This window comes from Egretta garzetta, unplaced genomic scaffold, assembly GCF_000687185.1.
Source record: "Egretta garzetta isolate BGI_Z169 unplaced genomic scaffold, ASM68718v1 scaffold862, whole genome shotgun sequence".
Lineage (NCBI taxonomy): Eukaryota > Metazoa > Chordata > Aves > Pelecaniformes > Ardeidae > Egretta > Egretta garzetta.
The window spans coordinates 220,862-238,784 of record NW_009258965.1 but is presented as its reverse complement, the minus strand read 5'-3'; the positions used below and the strand labels follow the sequence as shown (position 1 = coordinate 238,784).

At 44.2% G+C, this 17,923-nt stretch overlaps 1 protein-coding gene across 4 annotated transcripts in view; it reads right to left on the bottom strand.

Annotated features, from left to right (window-relative positions):
* GOLM2 (golgi membrane protein 2) overlaps window positions 1–14,000 on the bottom strand; it is an 18,447-nt gene extending 4,447 nt beyond the window's left edge. For 2 of the 4 annotated variants that reach the window (XR_004841434.1, XM_035890196.1), the window contains exons 1-8: window positions 13,644–14,000; window positions 12,539–12,641; window positions 11,406–11,496; window positions 10,356–10,500; window positions 9,389–9,469; window positions 8,930–9,028; window positions 7,333–7,506; window positions 1,432–1,599 (exon numbers count right to left, since the gene is read on the bottom strand). Coding sequence is in view for 3 of the 4 variants with exons in the window: in XM_035890196.1 (XP_035746089.1) it covers window positions 1,432–1,599; window positions 7,333–7,506; window positions 8,930–9,028; window positions 9,389–9,469; window positions 10,356–10,500; window positions 11,406–11,496; window positions 12,539–12,641; window positions 13,644–13,668 (886 nt within the window). In the remaining variant the exon portion in view is untranslated. The remainder of the gene's footprint in view (window positions 1–1,431; window positions 1,600–7,332; window positions 7,507–8,929; window positions 9,029–9,388; window positions 9,470–10,355; window positions 10,501–11,405; window positions 11,497–12,538; window positions 12,642–13,643) is intronic. The other 2 variants (XM_035890197.1, XM_035890198.1) reach the window with 2 other exon arrangements.
* Window positions 14,001–17,923: the final 3,923 nt, after the last annotated feature.

Here is a 17,923-nt window from a genome sequence, read left to right as displayed (position 1 = left end):
GTTACATGGCCTTGGTTAAAACTTGAAGGCTCGTCTTCTGAAAGGCCAGTTACGGAGCTACCGTGGCGAGGGGCCAGGCACCACCCGCTGCTTACGGCAGGGAACTGAACTAAAACTGCTTGAAAAACCCGACCCGCACAACTGCTTCCACTTGCAGAGCAGAGCTCAGACACACAGACGTGCACGACCACGCTGCCCTTCCCAGTGCAAGATCATCATCGTTGGAAGCCATCCCCTGCTTCCACAGCATCGACAGCAGAGCTGGATCGACTTTTGTACCTGCGTTTGGAAGCTGGCTTGCACGAGCAAATTACAGCCCGGTAACAACCCATCCGGAGGAACAGACGTTAGCAAGCCAGGGCAACTAAAATCCGCTGCTATGGTTTTGAGCAGAAGCGTAACAAAACCGGCCATGGCTCCTGGAGCAGCAACAGCTTTTGTTTTTATCAGGAAGTTAATTAATTGCCCAGGGTTCTGATCCATATTTTTCTTTTGCTTGTTCATGAGTTTCAGACTACCAGCCCAGCAAAAAACCGCTTACACTGCATTGTTGGATGCCTGCCCACAGAAATCAGTCGCTTTTTATCAGCTTTTCCCATTAATTATGCTTGGATACCAATTAAACACATGTCTGAAAAACTACCAGCTAAAAAACTTGATCAAAATCAGGGTGCCTGCAGAGCTTCAATCGGGTTTTGGTTTTCCTCCCTCTTTATTTTGCACTTTCTTTAATTGGAAATACTACACATGTTTACACAAACATTCTCACCCTGCAGACATGCAAACCTTTCACAAAATATTACCGGACGACTAGATGGAGAATGGTGAACGAGGTGGCAGATACATGGCGGACGAGCAATGGAGAGGCGAGGCGCTGAAGGCATGCAGGAAGAGGTGGGAGCATGCGTATGCAGGGTTAGGCTAGCACTGGGTTAACGAGTTCTGAAGTTTGGTTAGCAAGGAAAACCAGAAGCCTGTTGAATCTGTGTATGACGCACGAAAATCACACTTGGGATGGCTAACGGAGACTGGTTGCGTGCCACCTGAAGACAGGCGGGACCAAAGCAGTAGTCAAAAGAGCCCCTACGCTTCTGTATTTGACAACTGCTTTACAAGGTCGAAGACTCCATGTCCCACAGGCCAGATCTGGGGTTTTAGACAAAGCCATTTCTGAAATTTGAAGCGTCTTGATTTTCCTAGCAGAAAGTGTACACAGGACTGAACCACGGTATGGACACCCTCTCACCGGGAACGGCTGCAACGTCGCTTTCAAACGAAGAGCGAGACCCAATTTTAAAGATTGCCTAAAGCTGATTTATTCTACGTTAGAAATTTTTGATCAGCTAAAAATAGCGAGGCTTTACACAAATTCAACAAGTAAACTCAGCGTGGATTTTATTACAATGGGATGGAGATAAGGCCCAAGCTCACCTTGGACGTCTTCTTCTCCACCATCACCATCCTCTTCCTCATTGTAAGCCAGCTCAGCCTGTTTGTCTGCCTCATACTCACCCACGTTACCATCATCCCCATTATAATCTGCCAGTTTAGAACCCTGCTGCGGATCAACAGGGGATTCATTCTCATCAAAGAATCGGCCTGTGAAGTAGGCAAAGGATTAAGTCAGAAGCAGAGAGGAAAGGAACAGGAAGATTCTAACCGAAAGCAGCCCGCGGGTGAAGACAGTCGGGCGTTTGTAGGAGTTTCAGCTGCAGGAGAAGGGGTAGAAGGGAGAGGGCTCGGGCAGGGGGAGAACAAGGCTTATGGAACACCCCTGTGCAGAAAGGACGTCCTCGGTCATTCCGCATTTGGATCTTGCAAGATCTGACTGCTACAAGCTTCGCTCTTTGGAGAAAAGCGCTGGAGTAAGCATCCCAACAAGCAGCTCCATGTCTGATTACCTACAAATGCTAATAAAAGTTCTCTTAAAATGTTGAGGAGCATACAGTGGAAGCTTCTGTATCCAGACCTTTTCCTGAGGAGGACCAGCATTTTTGGACGCACAACGGAGCGATACATCGCTGACTGCGCATACGGCAACGTCAGCACCGTGCTGTCAAGGGTAACAACCCAGCAAAGATCTGCCTTGCAGCTCTGAACTGGATTTTTTAGCCACCTAATTAATTGGCTTTACACTCTGGTTTCCTATTAAGCTTTAACAGTTTTCCAAATGTTCTGAATCTGGTATTTTTGTCTCCCAGCAAAGGATTAAGAATAGTTCCAGATACTGAGACAATGCACAAGAAAAGCGAGAATTAGCTGGAACTATGAAATGACTACGGACAGCCAGCCACGCACACCGTGAGAGATTAATGGTGCCGCGTCACGCTCAGAGCTGGTGTTTAATGGGATACAAGGAGATCGGGTCCAGGCCAGTGCAGTTCAGTCTGCCTGCCCATTGCTTAAAGAATGCAACACCGAGCCTGCAGAGGATACAACCCCCAGCATTACAGCAGGATACCATCTTTACAGACTGGGAATGGACTGAGAGAAAAAAAAAAAGTCTGCCAAGGCAGATGTTAAGTGCTTCGCAGTGGAAGCAATTACCAGGGAAGTAAAACTGAAGAATAGGATTTCAACATTAGGATTAAAAAGGAGGCTGGGGTTACAGTGAACAGATATAAAAATGAAATTATTTCTTAAAACAATGAAAACTATCACATGGGGCAGTACATAAAAATCAGGACAGAAACAATAACACAGGGCTTAGCTGGATGGGGGGAAAAGCAGAAGAGTCCCATCCAGTGCGGCTCAGGTGTACAGAAAGTTCCAGTTGTTTTCATAAAATAAGCAAGAAGAAACTATGATCTCTTTAGAAATCAGAAGTTGAATGTATTATTCATTCCCTATTCGTGTCTACTTGAGTAATCCTTGCTATCATTTATTTTTTGCATTTTTGGACACCGCGTTGTATATCAAAAACAGGCAGAGGTGTACAATTAGCGCGTGTTAAATACAAACCAAGCTATGGAAAAGCAACTGAATGCACTTAACGTATAGAAAAAACGAGCCTGTAGGTATGCCAGAAATACCGTGACAAACAAGTACTGAATACATTTAAGCTGACAGAAGGGAAGGTTAAAATGTTAGAAGGAGACCCTGGGAAACACAGCAAGGCCATACAGGCCTGCGAGCGGGAGCGAGCCGGAGCAGCCCAGCGCACAGGACAGCCCCGGCGAGCTCGGCCTCCAGCACAGCTTCAGGACGCAGCTACTCTTGCGCTGCAGTGGGTCCTTCATTCTGCTGGGCGCGCTTGGTGTTTTAGCTCAAGCTACTTCAGGTGAGGGGAGGAAAGGCTGCGAGCCTGGGCACACACAAACCTCGCCGGCAGTCGTTTTGGGCTAGGCGGTCTTGACAGCACCTCCGCTGCCCATGCGTGCGGGGTCGGGTGTACAAAAGGTTTAGGCAGCAGATGATTCTTGCACCGCACCAGGAGAACATCGGGGCTCTAACAGAAGGCACAGTAATGGTCTGGGGATACCAAGACTTTAGGCAAACACCAGAACAGGAGTCGCTGGTAGCTGGAGCCAGCGACGCACCGAGCGCTTCCTGAAACAGACGGACAAGATCTGGAATCCTGACGGCATCGCGCATCTTTCAAATCCCTCCAAGCGTCAGTCGGTGTCCGTACCACAGGCATTACACGGACTGACTACGGGAGGCACAGAGGAACGTCTTGCCATGAAGCTCAGAAGGTCTGTGACAGCACGGGATGCCCTGTAAGGGTGTCACTGATGCCAAAATCTGCAGGTAACGCTTGCCAACATGAATTCTGAGCAGATGTAGGGGGTCCTTGCTACTCAAAGCTGGATCCTTACACACGCTCGGAGCAGCTATCCGCACGCTCATCACTAAGGACCTACTTACAGGGCAGCTTTAAACAGCAGCGTGGACTGGAGGTTTGCTGCACCCAGGGGTTTTTCCAGAGTGCCAGGTAAGAGCACAAACCACAACGATGCTGCAGCCACTTTCAGGTTCTGCTTCTTTTGAACGGCCGCGACGTGCCCATCTCTCTACCTAGTACCAAAGTTCCTTTTTAAATCTATGCTATCAAAATAAAAAAAGGAAAACATCTTTTGGGAAGAAGTTCCCCAATTCTGAAACTGGACAAATATGGCAGACGCCCTGACCAGTGATGGTTACTTGTCTCGTCCCAGGGGCTGATACACAGCAAGTTTTGAAGCGCTCAGTAACCAAAACCCCAGCCAGGGAACTGTCTGCACTGAGAGCTGTGTGCCCGAGCTGGGCTCCTCTACACCAGAGAGGTGAGTTTATCCCCAGGGGACCTTTCAGAACACCCGCTGCTGGTCAGTCAGGAAATAATCTTCTACAAACCTGCATTATAGCTATTTCTCCATACATGACAGATGAATTCTCTTCCTCATTGCATCACGACAACGTACAATGTAAGTTACTCCCAATAAGAAGGAGCAAAGACTAACCAGCGATGACTACCAACTCGTAGGTACCCATGCAGAGCCTACCACGGAGACACTTCATTCCCTGCTCCTGCCTACGGGGCCAGCCCCCCCATCACTTAATCCATCACCAGGGAAGACAGCCAATCCATTTACAGACCCCCACCACAGAAATACGAAGCTCTGTCATTTCAGCTGTAGTCACTCAGCCCGACAAGTGCAGGATCTTCAAGAAGCTCCTTTGATAACCCAAACTGTCTTGCACATGTCGGGACAGACTCGGGAAGAACAGCTTGCACAGGCTGCATGCCAGTTTTGGATACACCTATCCCCCTTCATCAGAAAGATCCATGAGGGATATTAAAATAACCAAAGCCTTCCCTAAAGATCTGTTCCTAAAAAACTCCATTGAATTGATGGCCATTTCCTACCTCTTCAGCCCTGGGCTTTTTAGAGCTTTTTTTCCCCCCCCTCATACTAAACTTTATTTTTTTTCTTTCCCCCTGAATTCCTTCCAGCTTCCCATCATCTTTCTGTGCTATTTAAAGCCAGAGGATGGCCTCACAAGCACCAGGTAAAACAGAGTCAGTTACTCCATCGTATTATCTGGCATTGCTGTTAACACACCCCAGAAGAAAAACCTCACTTCAAACATTTGTGAGCGACTCTCATCCACGGCTGACCACATCGGTTTTGGCCAAACTGCTCTCTCGCTGTTTGTCACTGTATGTAATTCTCCTTCTTAATTGCAGACTACTTCTACGTTTACAAACTTGTATGTTGCTGAAACCACATCCCAGACATCGTTTACCACCCAGCACTCACAATACCAAACAGGGCTGAGCAAAGGATGCGTCTTTGTAAACTTCACAGCAGCTTTCCAAATAAAAGCGTTACCAATACCTATGCCTGGAATATTCTTAAAGTTGCACACCCACCGAATAGCAATGTATTCCTGACCTGGTCTGCATTAATTTGCCTACGACAAAGTCACATTCCTGGTTTCACCTCGTTCCTTTCAGTACGTACTTTTCAGATCGTATCGCTGTGACACAACCTGTTCTTGAAAAATCCACATTAACCACGTGTCATATTACGTTCGAACCGATTGAGAATCTTTTCAGTTACCTTTCCGGGTACCAAAGCTTGGCTGCTGGGTCTCTAGGACTCCTCAAATCCCTTTTCCATTCACTTTTTAAAGACATGTCTTCCTGTGGGATGACAGTACCTCTCTCAAAGTTACTAAGGGTTCAGAAGCCCCTCCAGGGAGCTGCTTATCCCGCCCGGAGAAGAGCTGGTGCTAGCCCAGACCCTCTGGGGGGCTGCAAGGGGGCAGGGGGAGAAGGAGAGCAGACACTGAGCTCCAACGTCCCCGTACACCCCTCTAGGCCAACTCACACCCTACAGCTATCTGCTAGTAAAGCTAAATGCTCACAGGCCCCGTTTTAATTTAACCTCTGCTTCAGAATAGCAACTGAACCATTTCACAAGAATAAATGGAGTATTAAAGTTAATTCTCCATTATTCAAGGAATATTTAAGAGATTGCGAGAAGTTAACTTTTTTTTTTCCTGCAATTTCTCCAAGCTACAGAAGTGCCAGTCAAGTTCTAGACCGTGAAAAGAAATTGCAGCGACTTAACTCCATCAAAGGGAACTTTCCAAACTAAACCTTTTAGGCAAAAATGAATTTATTGTTTCATGTTCCCGAGAGTGACCCCAGCTTTCAGAATTCTTTCCATTGATCACTGAAGCCAATTAATTATTTCATTTCAACAAAATTGCTATTTCTATACCACTGTTTATCGGAGCCACAGAAGTACACAGGTTTCTGGCAGGAAGCTATAGAATCCTTTTTCCCCTCCCAATTTTCATGACTCTGAAAATGGCTGCTCGATGTCTGAACTTGTCAACTTGGAGTACAGATAGATTTTAATCACAGAAACCAAAGCCTAAGTGAAAGCTACCTAGCTGGGAGTACAAAGAAATTTTGACTTGAATTTATAACCGCTATATAACAAAGAAAAATCTTACTTGGGTAAAAAACAAGAGGAGATGTTTCAGCACAATGTTTTTTTCTTCTAGCTATCCCTTCCCTGCCCAAATGCTAAACAAGTGGAATGAGCTCTTGAAAAGTAACTAGGCTAAGGTATGTATCCTCCTACACCAACCTTTGCAGTATAGTATCTCCACTGATACCGTAAGAAGCTTGTTTCAGTATAATGTTCCTACAGGAAAATGCTAAATCAAATGCCATAGGCATAATACTCTCCCAGGGCTACGGTATCAGCGGCAACGCAGAGATGCACCTCAAAGCCAGCAGTTGGCAGAGCACTGTATGTGCACATGCAAGCTCTTGGGCACTGCCTGCCCCAGCGAGCCTCAGCAGTATTCCCACCACCGCACACAGTGAGCAAATACACGGTTTGCTCCTGTCTGAAGGCTCCTTCCTCGAGCAGAGGTGGAAGAGAAGGGTTCTGGAAAACTTCCTCTCTCAGAAGAACGAACTTCTGGCCGATACACATATTCCACCACCAAGACCCCCTAGGAAGGGCTGAATCCTTACGATATTGTCCAAAACATCGCGTTTAAGTCAAGTGATAGAGTGTGAAGATAAGCAGCTCAGTATCATGCACGTATCAAGTCTTGACTTAACCTATTTACACGTGTAGTGATTTCTAGAAGCATTTTAAATTCCTATAAGCAAATAATTTTTTGTAACGACTGAATACATAGATGAAAGATGACACATTAATGCATATGTTTTACACAGAACCATGCTATGTTTCTTTTCACGCTTACTCCCCCGAAGGCCACCCGCTGTAATGGTTCCTGTTTTCCAGACAGCACTATTCCAGATAGAAAGTGAAGTGATTTTTCTTAATGTATTGAAATATGTGATACTGGCCAACTTACTTTGCTTCATCTTCTGCAAGTCACTCACTCTGCTCTTTGGAATTTTTATATGGTCTGTCTCAATTTTGTGTTCTTCCTGATTTTCCATATTTTCTTCAAAATTTAAGTGCTGGAGAGAATTTGGAGGTATCTGCTTCGCAAGGTCAGCATTTCCATCATCGTCACTGTGCAAACCTACAGAACAAGCAAATGTGTTCAGTTTTTACACGGTTCTAAAAGAAGGCTATAACGTTACCGCAAAAGACAATTAATCACATTTTAATACGTAATCAATCCCAAGTCATTACCTTCTCAGCTGATTTTCTGTATGTACTTAAGGGCTTGATGAAGCCCAGAACAATATGTTCATGTATTTTTGTTACCCTCCTGCTGATTCTGCTTTTCAAATCTACTAAGCATCATTTATTGTTTCAAGAGCTACGATCTGAGGAGAAGGTTGCAGTAGGTCACAGAAGTTATGCTAAAAATAAGCGGAATCACAGGACTACATAACCACAGAACAGAGAAAACCCTGGTCCCCTTGAAATCCTCATCAGCCTTCTGTTGATAAGCTCTAAATTCAACAAAGCAAGCCTTTCGCTTGCCATCTTCTGTGCTTTCTCATTAATAAAAGTCAAAATGAAAGACTACCTCAGAACAACAAAAAGAAATGAACTATTTAAAATACCTGACATTTGGAAATAATAAACTTTAAATGTGGATACAGACGGTGAGCTCACTAATTTTGGTATTTGAATCTGCTGACACATCCGCTGCAAGAGGAAAGAAATTAAGAAATGCTTCTGTGGCCTTTTTTCAGAAGAGCCAGTAATGGGCGTAACAAAAAACTTCAAGCTGTTTGGTCGTGTCAGAAATATATAACAATGTTATATTTACGGTTATTTATGTTATATTTAATGGGTTTTAGCAGGACAGTATTTGAACACGCCACTTGCAGTGCAGGTATAACCCAATGTTCTCTTTGGCATTAAAGCAAAGTGACTTGATCCACGAGCTTTAAAGTAGATTTTCTATGGATTTGTGCCCTTCCTGACTGCAATTCTTCTAAACCCTTTCACTGCAGTACTTTCAGTTCTCTCATGTCCTAAACCTCCCCCACATCACCCAAGTGAGCTGTTCACAGAAATAGAAGGACACTGAGCAAGTGATAGTACTGCTGTTTAATCTCCAAATATAACTGGCTACCAACAGATCAACAATCAACTCGATGATACGTTGCAACCCTAATTAGTACCCCTAAGGAAAAGTACGAATTTAAATTGCTCTCCTCTGTCCAGCAGAGAAATCTTGAAGCACTTCCCTTTGAAACTTTTTACTCTCAAATTTGGCTTAAGTTGGTCAAAAAGCTCAGAAATGACTGGGTGGGGGCGGGGGGGCAAAAAGCGCTCGTAGAACCAGCAACCTCGGGGCCTCAGGAGGCCAGGCTAAGAATAGCCTCAGTCTTGTACCCTGCAGAAACTGATTGTTGTTTTTCTTTTTGTAACCACAGGAAAAAGGGGCTGGCCATGGCCACCTAACATTTATGGTACGGTAGCAGACATCGAACGGTGAGTTTCCTGCAAAATGTTGACTTGTCACCTGCTAATAAGAATTTTACCTGGTGCCAGATTAGGAGCATGGGGCTGTTCAGTTGGAAGATTTATAACAGGCTGATGACCTTCACTTTTAGGAGCTGAAATAAGTGGCTTCTTTAAAGCTAAAATAAAACAAAAGGACAAAAAAAGGATTAACATGAAACAAACGGACACTATATAATACCAGGCCTTCCTCTAACAATCCTATGAACTTTGTTGTTGTTCTCTCGGTTTTAAACCATAGAGGAAAACATGAAATACAAGATTTTGGGGGTAAAAGCGGGGCAGGGCACGTGGGATATATCATCAGAAGCATTCAGTTTTGAGAATTCAAATCTCTAAAGCACAGTAAAAATTATCAGATTTCACACCCCACTTGAGTTTTTAAAACTTTGCATTCACTATGAAACACATGGTATTCCAACAGAATATATACGCCACCAAGAACCCGAATGTGAAAGTATTAGAGTATTTCTCCTAACCAGTGGGAGTATCTTCAGCTTTAGCAGGGTCATTATCTTCTATTTCAGGCATGCCTGCATCTCCTCCTGGTTTGATTTTCTCTGTAAGACAAGAATAGAATATTCTGCCTTATTAAGCTTTAAGACTGAAGAGTGAATTTCCCTCTCTGGAAGGCTCTAAGACCAGAAGAAAAGTCCTTTATCCCCAGAACACATCCCATATTGATAATGCAATTACAACACTCCTTATATTGTACTGTCAAAGTCACCAAAGACCACTTTGGAGCGGTGTTCCTGAAGCGCGCGCAACCTTCAGAAAAGGATGGGAAACAGATGCCCTGCTCTTGGTAGCAGCATAAGAAAAGCGTGCTGCAAGAAGCTGGCCAGAACAGACAGTGAACTGATACAAAAAGGTGCTGATTCAGCAGCACAAGAACTAGAAACAAAGGGAACTCATCCGCCTTTTGGAGAGGCCTACGGGGAGGAAACAGCAGTGAGTTACTCACTGAGAGCCTCCTGTACAGCTCCTGACAGCCAAAGGTCCCCACTGTTCCTGCCAGCTTACCCAGCTAGGGACATCTCACAGGGGTTTCAACGCTCCTCGCCTCCAGCCACCTTCCCTGTGCAGATCCCAGCTCTCCCACAACGTGCCCCTTCCCTAGCTCACCCCAAGACACGTCGCATGGACTGGAGAGGCAGCCCCAGTTCACGACCAGCCACGTGAGGAAGGAGATGCCAAATGAACCAACAAAGTGAACACAAAACTGCAAGAAACTACTTTCATAAAAGGATCCAGAGAAAGGGCACACAGCAATCCCTGGATACCCGTGAACTCTAACTTAGTACAATCACATGCAGCTAATCAAGTTATCTGAGCCAAATAAGTCATTGTTCTGCTTCAGAGAAATGCACGATTCTGTACAAAAGGAAAAGATACACCACAACTGGCCCACTATCTATCAGAAACAACAGGAAAAAAAGGAAATACCTTTGCCATTTACAACGTGATCTGAAGGCTGCTCATTCTTGACGGGGTTTTTGTCATCTGCCTCTGGAACAGTCTTAGATATTGCCTGGTCATCATTATTGGGACTTATTTCAGTGTCTTTACTGGACTGAATTTTTTGTGTGGCCTGTTAGAACAAATTCATAAGGAACCAATATTAAGCACATCACTGAAAATTCCAAAATAAAACCCCTGAAATTCATGACTACATTGGGTAAGCAAAATAGCATTTATAGATTAGATGATCACCAACACAAACAGCAGAAGTCCCCTATGTACAAACCTGAATCCTGAGGGTAGGAGATGAGAGTAAAGGAACAGAAAACACAAAATACAGCACGGCTGTATGACCTTCACATTGGCATTTGTAGCTCAAGTGTAATGCAAACAGGTTAAGGCCTTAAGCCTCACATCAGAGACTTTGAAGCTATTCTGGATTTTAAGAAAGACCCGACTGAAATCTACTTCAAGTGTGCCTTATTATTTGAAATGTTTGTAAACAGAGACGAAGCAAGGAAATGAAATTAAGAAAAGCAGGTTATTTCATCTGTTTGCAGGAAAGAAGCCCATATTCTCCTGGCAGCTTGCACCATATAATTACACCCTTGATGCCTTTCAAATACCATTGTTATTTGCATCACATTAGCACCTTGAGGCCTCTATTGAGATCAGGTTGCCCCTTGCAATAACCTATATAAGGTTGTAAGAACATCGATCCTACCCTGGAGAGCTATAAAGTAATATCCATTTTACAGCGAAGAAACTGAAATCCTTAGCAATGACGTCACGTAGGAAGGCTGAAGGCTGAAGCAGAGCAAAGAATTAAGCCTGATCTTCAAGGCCCAGTTCACTGACTGAGCAAAACAGGCAGATGTTCTTCCACTAATACCCACTTAGGGCTGCTCAGGACGATATTTAACAAAAAGTTAGGGGAGAAGTGGCCAAGGCCTCCATATATCTGAAACGCCGAGTCAAACAAACAGCAGGCTTCAGGCTCTTCTAATTCAAGAAACAAACTTAGCTCCACATTACCTTTTGTTCCCGCACGACTTGGTCCATTAATTTCTTTATGTTTTCTTCATGTTGCAGCCTCATTTCCTTGATCTGCTGCCCACACTGCAGACTTGATTAGAAACACTTTATTAGTTATATTTCATTTGTTGTATCTGCTCTCCCATAAATAAAATAGGGGGAAAAGTATGAAGTGGCACAAAAAGCCAGACCCGAGACATGACTAGAATAGTCTGTCCAAAAAGCCTTGTCCTGGGAATGCGTATGGAGTGGAAATGGACTGAATGCAGAAAGAAAGCAAAACTGGAAAAAATAGAGACAGAGCAGAAAAACAGTAAAATAAACAGAATGGCCTTGAGCATGTTTCCTCCAAAACCTGGAAAGCAACCGAAAAGTCAAGCTTCACAGTTAATCTGTCATCAGCCTATAGGAATTCCACTAGGAAAGCAATGTATCTCCCACGGCTGTCAGCACAGAAGATGCACAACTACTACTGCTACCAGCTTAAGTAACGGGATCTGAATGACACAGGTTAAGTGTCCCAGCTTCTTGAACAAGCCCCACAGAGACCAACCCAATTCAACACAACTCCTGGCACCACAAACCTGCAAATACTCAACATAGCAGATAAGGGGTATTTTTGCGCACATGAAAGTTTCAAAGGTTTTCTCGAATGTTAAGCTCCCTCATTCCTCGAAGCTTCAGAATTAGTTGCTCCCCCTGCTTCTCCACCATAAACTTCAAACCCTGAGGTCAACTTAAAATGCCAATCTACACAATGCTTTCAACTTCAGTTGAAAAAAATATAATGACACTTTCAGAAAGTCAGCAATTAACAACCCTGGCGGCTTTCAGAAGGATGTTAACTTTGTTAACGAAGATATCCATGTTATAAAAATGCATTGGCTTAAGATCATCCAACGCTGTACCATTCTAGTAAGTCGGATTTTTCTTAGATCATATATCACTTTGGGGGGAGAAGTAGAAAAACACACAAAAAAAGTAGAACTTTAAAATCAAACAACTAGCTAAGTCAAAGCTGTATCACCAAGTAAGTACGTTTGAGTTTGAGGATAAGCAGAAATAGGATTAATTTGCACTTTTTAATAAATACAGACTTCCGTTACACACAGATAACATCCCTGAAGACCTACCTATCATATTCCAATCTCCTTGTAAGGTAAGTATTGTTCTTCTTGTACTCGTGAAGCTGATCTTCCTGGCGAATAAATTCCTGACGTAATTCTGCTAGTTGCTCTAGACCAAAAAGCAAAAATCAACATGAATACAGAAATAGAAGAAAAAAATGCCCAATGGTAGATATAGCTTTCAATATTGCTACATAAAACTTGAGCAAATTTTTAAGTTATTTCTTCTAGATATATTTTAAAGATACTTAAACTAACTTGAAAAAGATGCCAATTTACTCGTGTATGCCAGATGTCACTAACTGTAGAACAATTCTTCTGATACTATGCCAAAACCCCTGAATTTTTCTGTACCTTTTCATTCAGAAGGCTCACACAGTGCTATTTCACCTACCTGTTGGAAATCTCCTTAATTTCCTGAAAGAGTCTGTTATTCTGAGTAACACAAAAGTACTACTCGGTTACTTTAGGCACCATGGTCAAATATTCTTATTCTGCAGTAAGCGTGCAAAAGCAGGTACCTACACACTATCCCTACAGCCAATACGTATCTCCTGTCTCCACAATCGTTCTAGGAGTTCTTCTCCCTGCTCCTCAGGCTACAAATAACCATTGGGCTTCCTACTATTTTAAGTTGCAACTCCACAGATACGGGCAGAAACGCCAAGTATGTTGTCTGCAGGTATGTTCCAATTTTGGCATCGGCTGTTCCAGGTCACTCCGAAACCCATACAGCAGGATTACAGGCACTGTAATCACACCTGTATATAACAGCCTTGAGAAGTTTTCTGGACCTTTTCTAACCCAGCATAAGTATCACAACATTGCTGAGCCAGCCTATAATCAACTGTGTGTTTGGTCATGAAAACGATTCTAATATTTTGGAAGTAAGCAGGGCCAGAATGCACGTTCTTTCTGCGGTCAGCACAGGGAAGTCTACGAGAGCCAGCCCTACACTTATCCAGCCTAGGTTATAACCAAGTGTAATGAAATGTCACATTATGTGATGCTGGAACATCGCATAATATTTCAATTTCTGCAGTACCTAGGCAGTTAAAAAATACACAACTTCACAGTCTGCCAAATCACTGCTTGGCCGTAAATTCCTTACCCTTTAAACGATGTATGTCTGCCATTTGATAGGATATGTTGTTCTGCAGCTTGATCTGAAAGAAGAAATGCGTATATAAATAGAGATGACCAGCAGGTTAGGGAGGGTTCAGACTGAGAAGCCTCAGGTGTGTCTGTTTCCATGGCAGAGACAGTAGGTACAGGATTATCAGAACGACATATACAAAGTTCTTGTAAATCTAAGTAATGTATATTGAGTTATCCGTAAGTGGTATCACCCACATACGCCGTATTTAGGCTTTGCTAACAAGGACTTACATTTATTTCCAGAACATATTTCTATGAAAAAAGTAGATTCTATCAGGACTAACAGAAACACCCTGCGTTCTGATTCTGATACTGCAGGAGGAGACAGCGAATTCCCAATGTCAAAGCACAAGTGTATAAAAATAAACACTCAGCATCATTAGCAAAACCAGATTTTACCTAATGTATATTTAAAATAAATTTTTTATGTGATGCTACCCAATATTCATTAACACACAGTTTATTTTTAAGAGAGAATCTGACACCAGCAGACTTCCACAACAGCTTTTGATTTAGTATTTTTAGTAAGGAAAACTAGCAGTTAAACAAGAAATGCATGTCCACAAAGTCATTAAGTAACGGTGCTTTGTCTTGTTCTAACATAAAGACATACATAAAGACAAAAAATAGCAGAAATTAAAAGAGGTGCACATGTAGAACATACTGAGAAAGGGTGAAAAAAATCCACAACCGCCATGAGGCCCCCCTGACGCTGTGATTATTTTTCTTGTAGCTTCACGACTGGTGTGAGCAGTAACTCTAGAGAGGGTGCTGAAGGAGGGCTGTCATCCCTGGGTTGCAAGGTCAGAATTACCGCTCGGAAAACCAAAAGGGAGTAGGGGCATGCCGACGCTGGCGCGGGGCGGACACGCACAGGTATGTCGGTCCCACACAGGCTCAATGGCTGAGGCAGTTACCTACGTTTCCCACCAAAACAAACAAAAAAAAAGACACACGCCCTTACTTTAAGACTTGCTCCACCCACCTCCACCTTCCTTTTTATCAAATTACTCATTTCTTTAGAAACGTTTCACAGAATGTTTTTGTTTTTAAAAGCGGAACTCCAGCTCTGGGCTGCCTGATCCCATTTGTCCCATATGGGTTGAGGCAGGCATTTATAACCTTCAGGAACTGCGGCCGTACAAGAACTGCTGAAATCGTGATTTTCTGCAGAACACGGTGTACACGGAGGCACACATCCAACGGCTCCAGTCACATAATAGAGGCTCCTTCCGAAACGGAGGGCTCCGTCGAGAGCTTCGTTTGTGCCAGGCTGCAGTATCCTGGCTCATCCTGAGCAGCAAGGCACACACGGGCAGGGAGCAAAAGCCAAGAGGGTTTCTGGAGCGTGGCGAGGCACCACAGCCACGGCTCCGACTTATGGGGGGAACGCCCATAAGCCACATCAGAAGCTTTTCCCAAAAAAAGAAAGAATGGCAGATGATGCAATCTTTTGGTAACCTGAGAACCCTGACCATATTGCTCTGAAACACCATACAAAATAAAACCACCCGACAGGGACACTTAAGGAGCCTTCCCAGCAGGTTTAGAGCCACGCACTCCGGAACCGGTTACGTGTGCTCTGCCCACCAAGATATTTAAGGCTCTCCCGTTACAGATGCACAAAAGAACAATGCTGAGTTAAATGAAAGCCTGGGTTGGACTTGCTGTGCTTTATTCCAAGAGCACAAGCAACCCCTGTGGTGGGGACTTCACGCAGAAGCACAATACGAAAGCAGCTGCCAAGCTCTTCTGCTCCACCAGGCGCCCATCTTGCCAGCTCTCCATCGAACGGACACCGGGACAGGGGATAGGTACAAAGAGAGTGATTTGTCAAGCATTAACAAAAAATTATCTTTCCCTATTTTGCAAAGCCACTGGCAAGAACAACCAAATTTTTCTCCTGTCTTCCACTCCAACGCAGTTCCTTCCCAGAACCCAACAAATCTGCAAACAAAGGAGATCCTGGGAAGTAGCGGGTTCTGTTTTCAAACCTTCATCTATCAGAATTCACAATACTGAAAGCCTTCCCACTGCCTTGCTTCTGCTCATCCTATAAAGCGTTTGACTTGCAATGGGCTGGGGGAGGGCTGCCTGTCTGTTAACACGAGTCTGGTTTGAAGATAGCATCAGTTTTATCACGAAATCTTTCATTTTGGCAATTTTGAGTTTCAGAGGAAAGTGACAGAATTTATGTCCAAACCAGCTCAGCTGACAGCAAACGTCCCTCATCTGAAGGATGGAAAGGGAAGAAGCTTTTTTATGATTCATGGGATCTGTTCCACCCACACATGCAAAAAACCACACTCCACAAACCATGGCGCACGTCCAGTTCTTTCTGAGCTGTGTCCTCCTTGAGTCTAGACCTACTTGTACCGTTCATGTTTCTCAGCAGCTTCTCACACCCTTTCCAAAGCAGTTGGGATGCATAAAAGAAATTCTCCAACAAGCTCTGCACAGGAAAAACACATCAAAAATCCTGTGCATGCTGGAGCTACGTACGTGCAAGGCAACCTTCCAGTGCTGTCAATTGTTAACAGTCTCATCATATAATGAAATGCACTGAAAGGAAAAAAGTTATAAACACGCTGGAGCTTATCTCTATGTACAGCAGGACAGAACATAGGTGGTACTGCTTCCTGATGAAATAAGTGGTAAACTGTGAATGTCCACCCTTATTTCCCTGCGAGTCATTTCTTTAGGTAGCAACAACGCCCTCCGAACTGCCCGCCGGAGCAGCACGAGCAGGGCTCTGCACCCCTCTGTGCAGCCTCGTGAGCCTGGGCATTCCCAACGCATTGCTAGGGCACAGGCTGGAACAGCACAGGAAAGCTGTTCAGAAGTCTGTTTGCACGATGCCACGAGTCCATTGTCTTTCTACTATCATCAACTGCCTTTTTCAGAACAGGCAGTGCTATCATCAAGCAAGGAGTACAGCGCCAGAGAGGACCCTGTGCAGTGAGACTGGAAGCCGCACTCAACATCACCGCTGTAAAGCAACAGCTTTGCAAACTGAGGGGTTCCCAAGGAGTTCTGGCAACCAAGAACATAACCAGCTGCTCCCAAGGGTGTTTCACTCAACAGTTTCATCCTACAACGCACCATTTCTAGGCACCAGCTGAGGGGCAAGGCTGTATTACACACCTGGCATTGCCAGCAATAGCTTTGGAATGAGCGGCGTGCTCCTGAGAGCTGCCATAGCAAACAGAGCTGCGAACCCCGGCACACTGGATGGCTGCCATTTGGAAGCTCTCCACCACAAGTTCCTGCCATTCAGTCATTTTATTGAGCTTATTGCAAAGGGATGTGTAAAGAAAAAAAAAAAAAAAGGTATCCTCACGGTACGCTGCAAAAAAGCATGAAAACCTCAGGAAACTAATGCTAACGCTGCATGCATCACCTGCCCAGACACTGGGGCAACCACTGTCCCCGTTTGCCTCCCGAGAGAACTCTGGTTTGTTCTGAGGTCCAGCAGACCATCAGGAGCTCATCAAAATGAGCACAGGGTGATAGGAGAAAAGACTTCCCAAGAACTCAGGCTTTTTTTTTTTTTTTTTTTAAGCACAAGACACAAGGTCACACCATTACATTTGCTCATAAGAGCAAACAATATTCTGGTGCAGTGTGACTGGCTTGTTACGCATGCAGGGGGAGGGAGGAGGGAGACGAGGCTTTGGGCTTGACTACAGATAGCACTGAGCTAGGAGGAAGCTGCCTGCAGAAATTCAAGTTGCCTCAACACTGGGAAATGCACGCTTGATTTACGTGACCACGAGGCAAAGACCCTCTTATGGAGACAAAGGAGCGTGAAGCAGAATTGACACCATGATAACCACCAGAGAAGCATCTTTCAAACGAGTTTTCTGTGAAGTAAGCCTAGGTCTGTTGTGATCACTTGATACCCAGGGAATCACCAGAGCTGCTTTTCCATTATAGCTCCTGCATTTCACAAATGGACTAAGATTGTTGGTAAAAAGCAGTTTGTTCAGAGAACATCCCTGCCAAATTCTATTCCGAGAGAGGAAAAAAAATTGTCAGACAAGCCTTTTTTGGTCAGACATCCGAGGGGAGGAAAAAAATTTGTGAGACAAGCCTTTTTTGGTCAGACCCTTTATGCCTACTACTCACTATTTATTTTTTTGTAACAGACCTTTATTGTCTGAACCGGAGCTTTATTCTCTACTCTCTAAAGTGCAGCCACTTAAAGGTTTGGGGGTTTTTTTGAAAAAAATT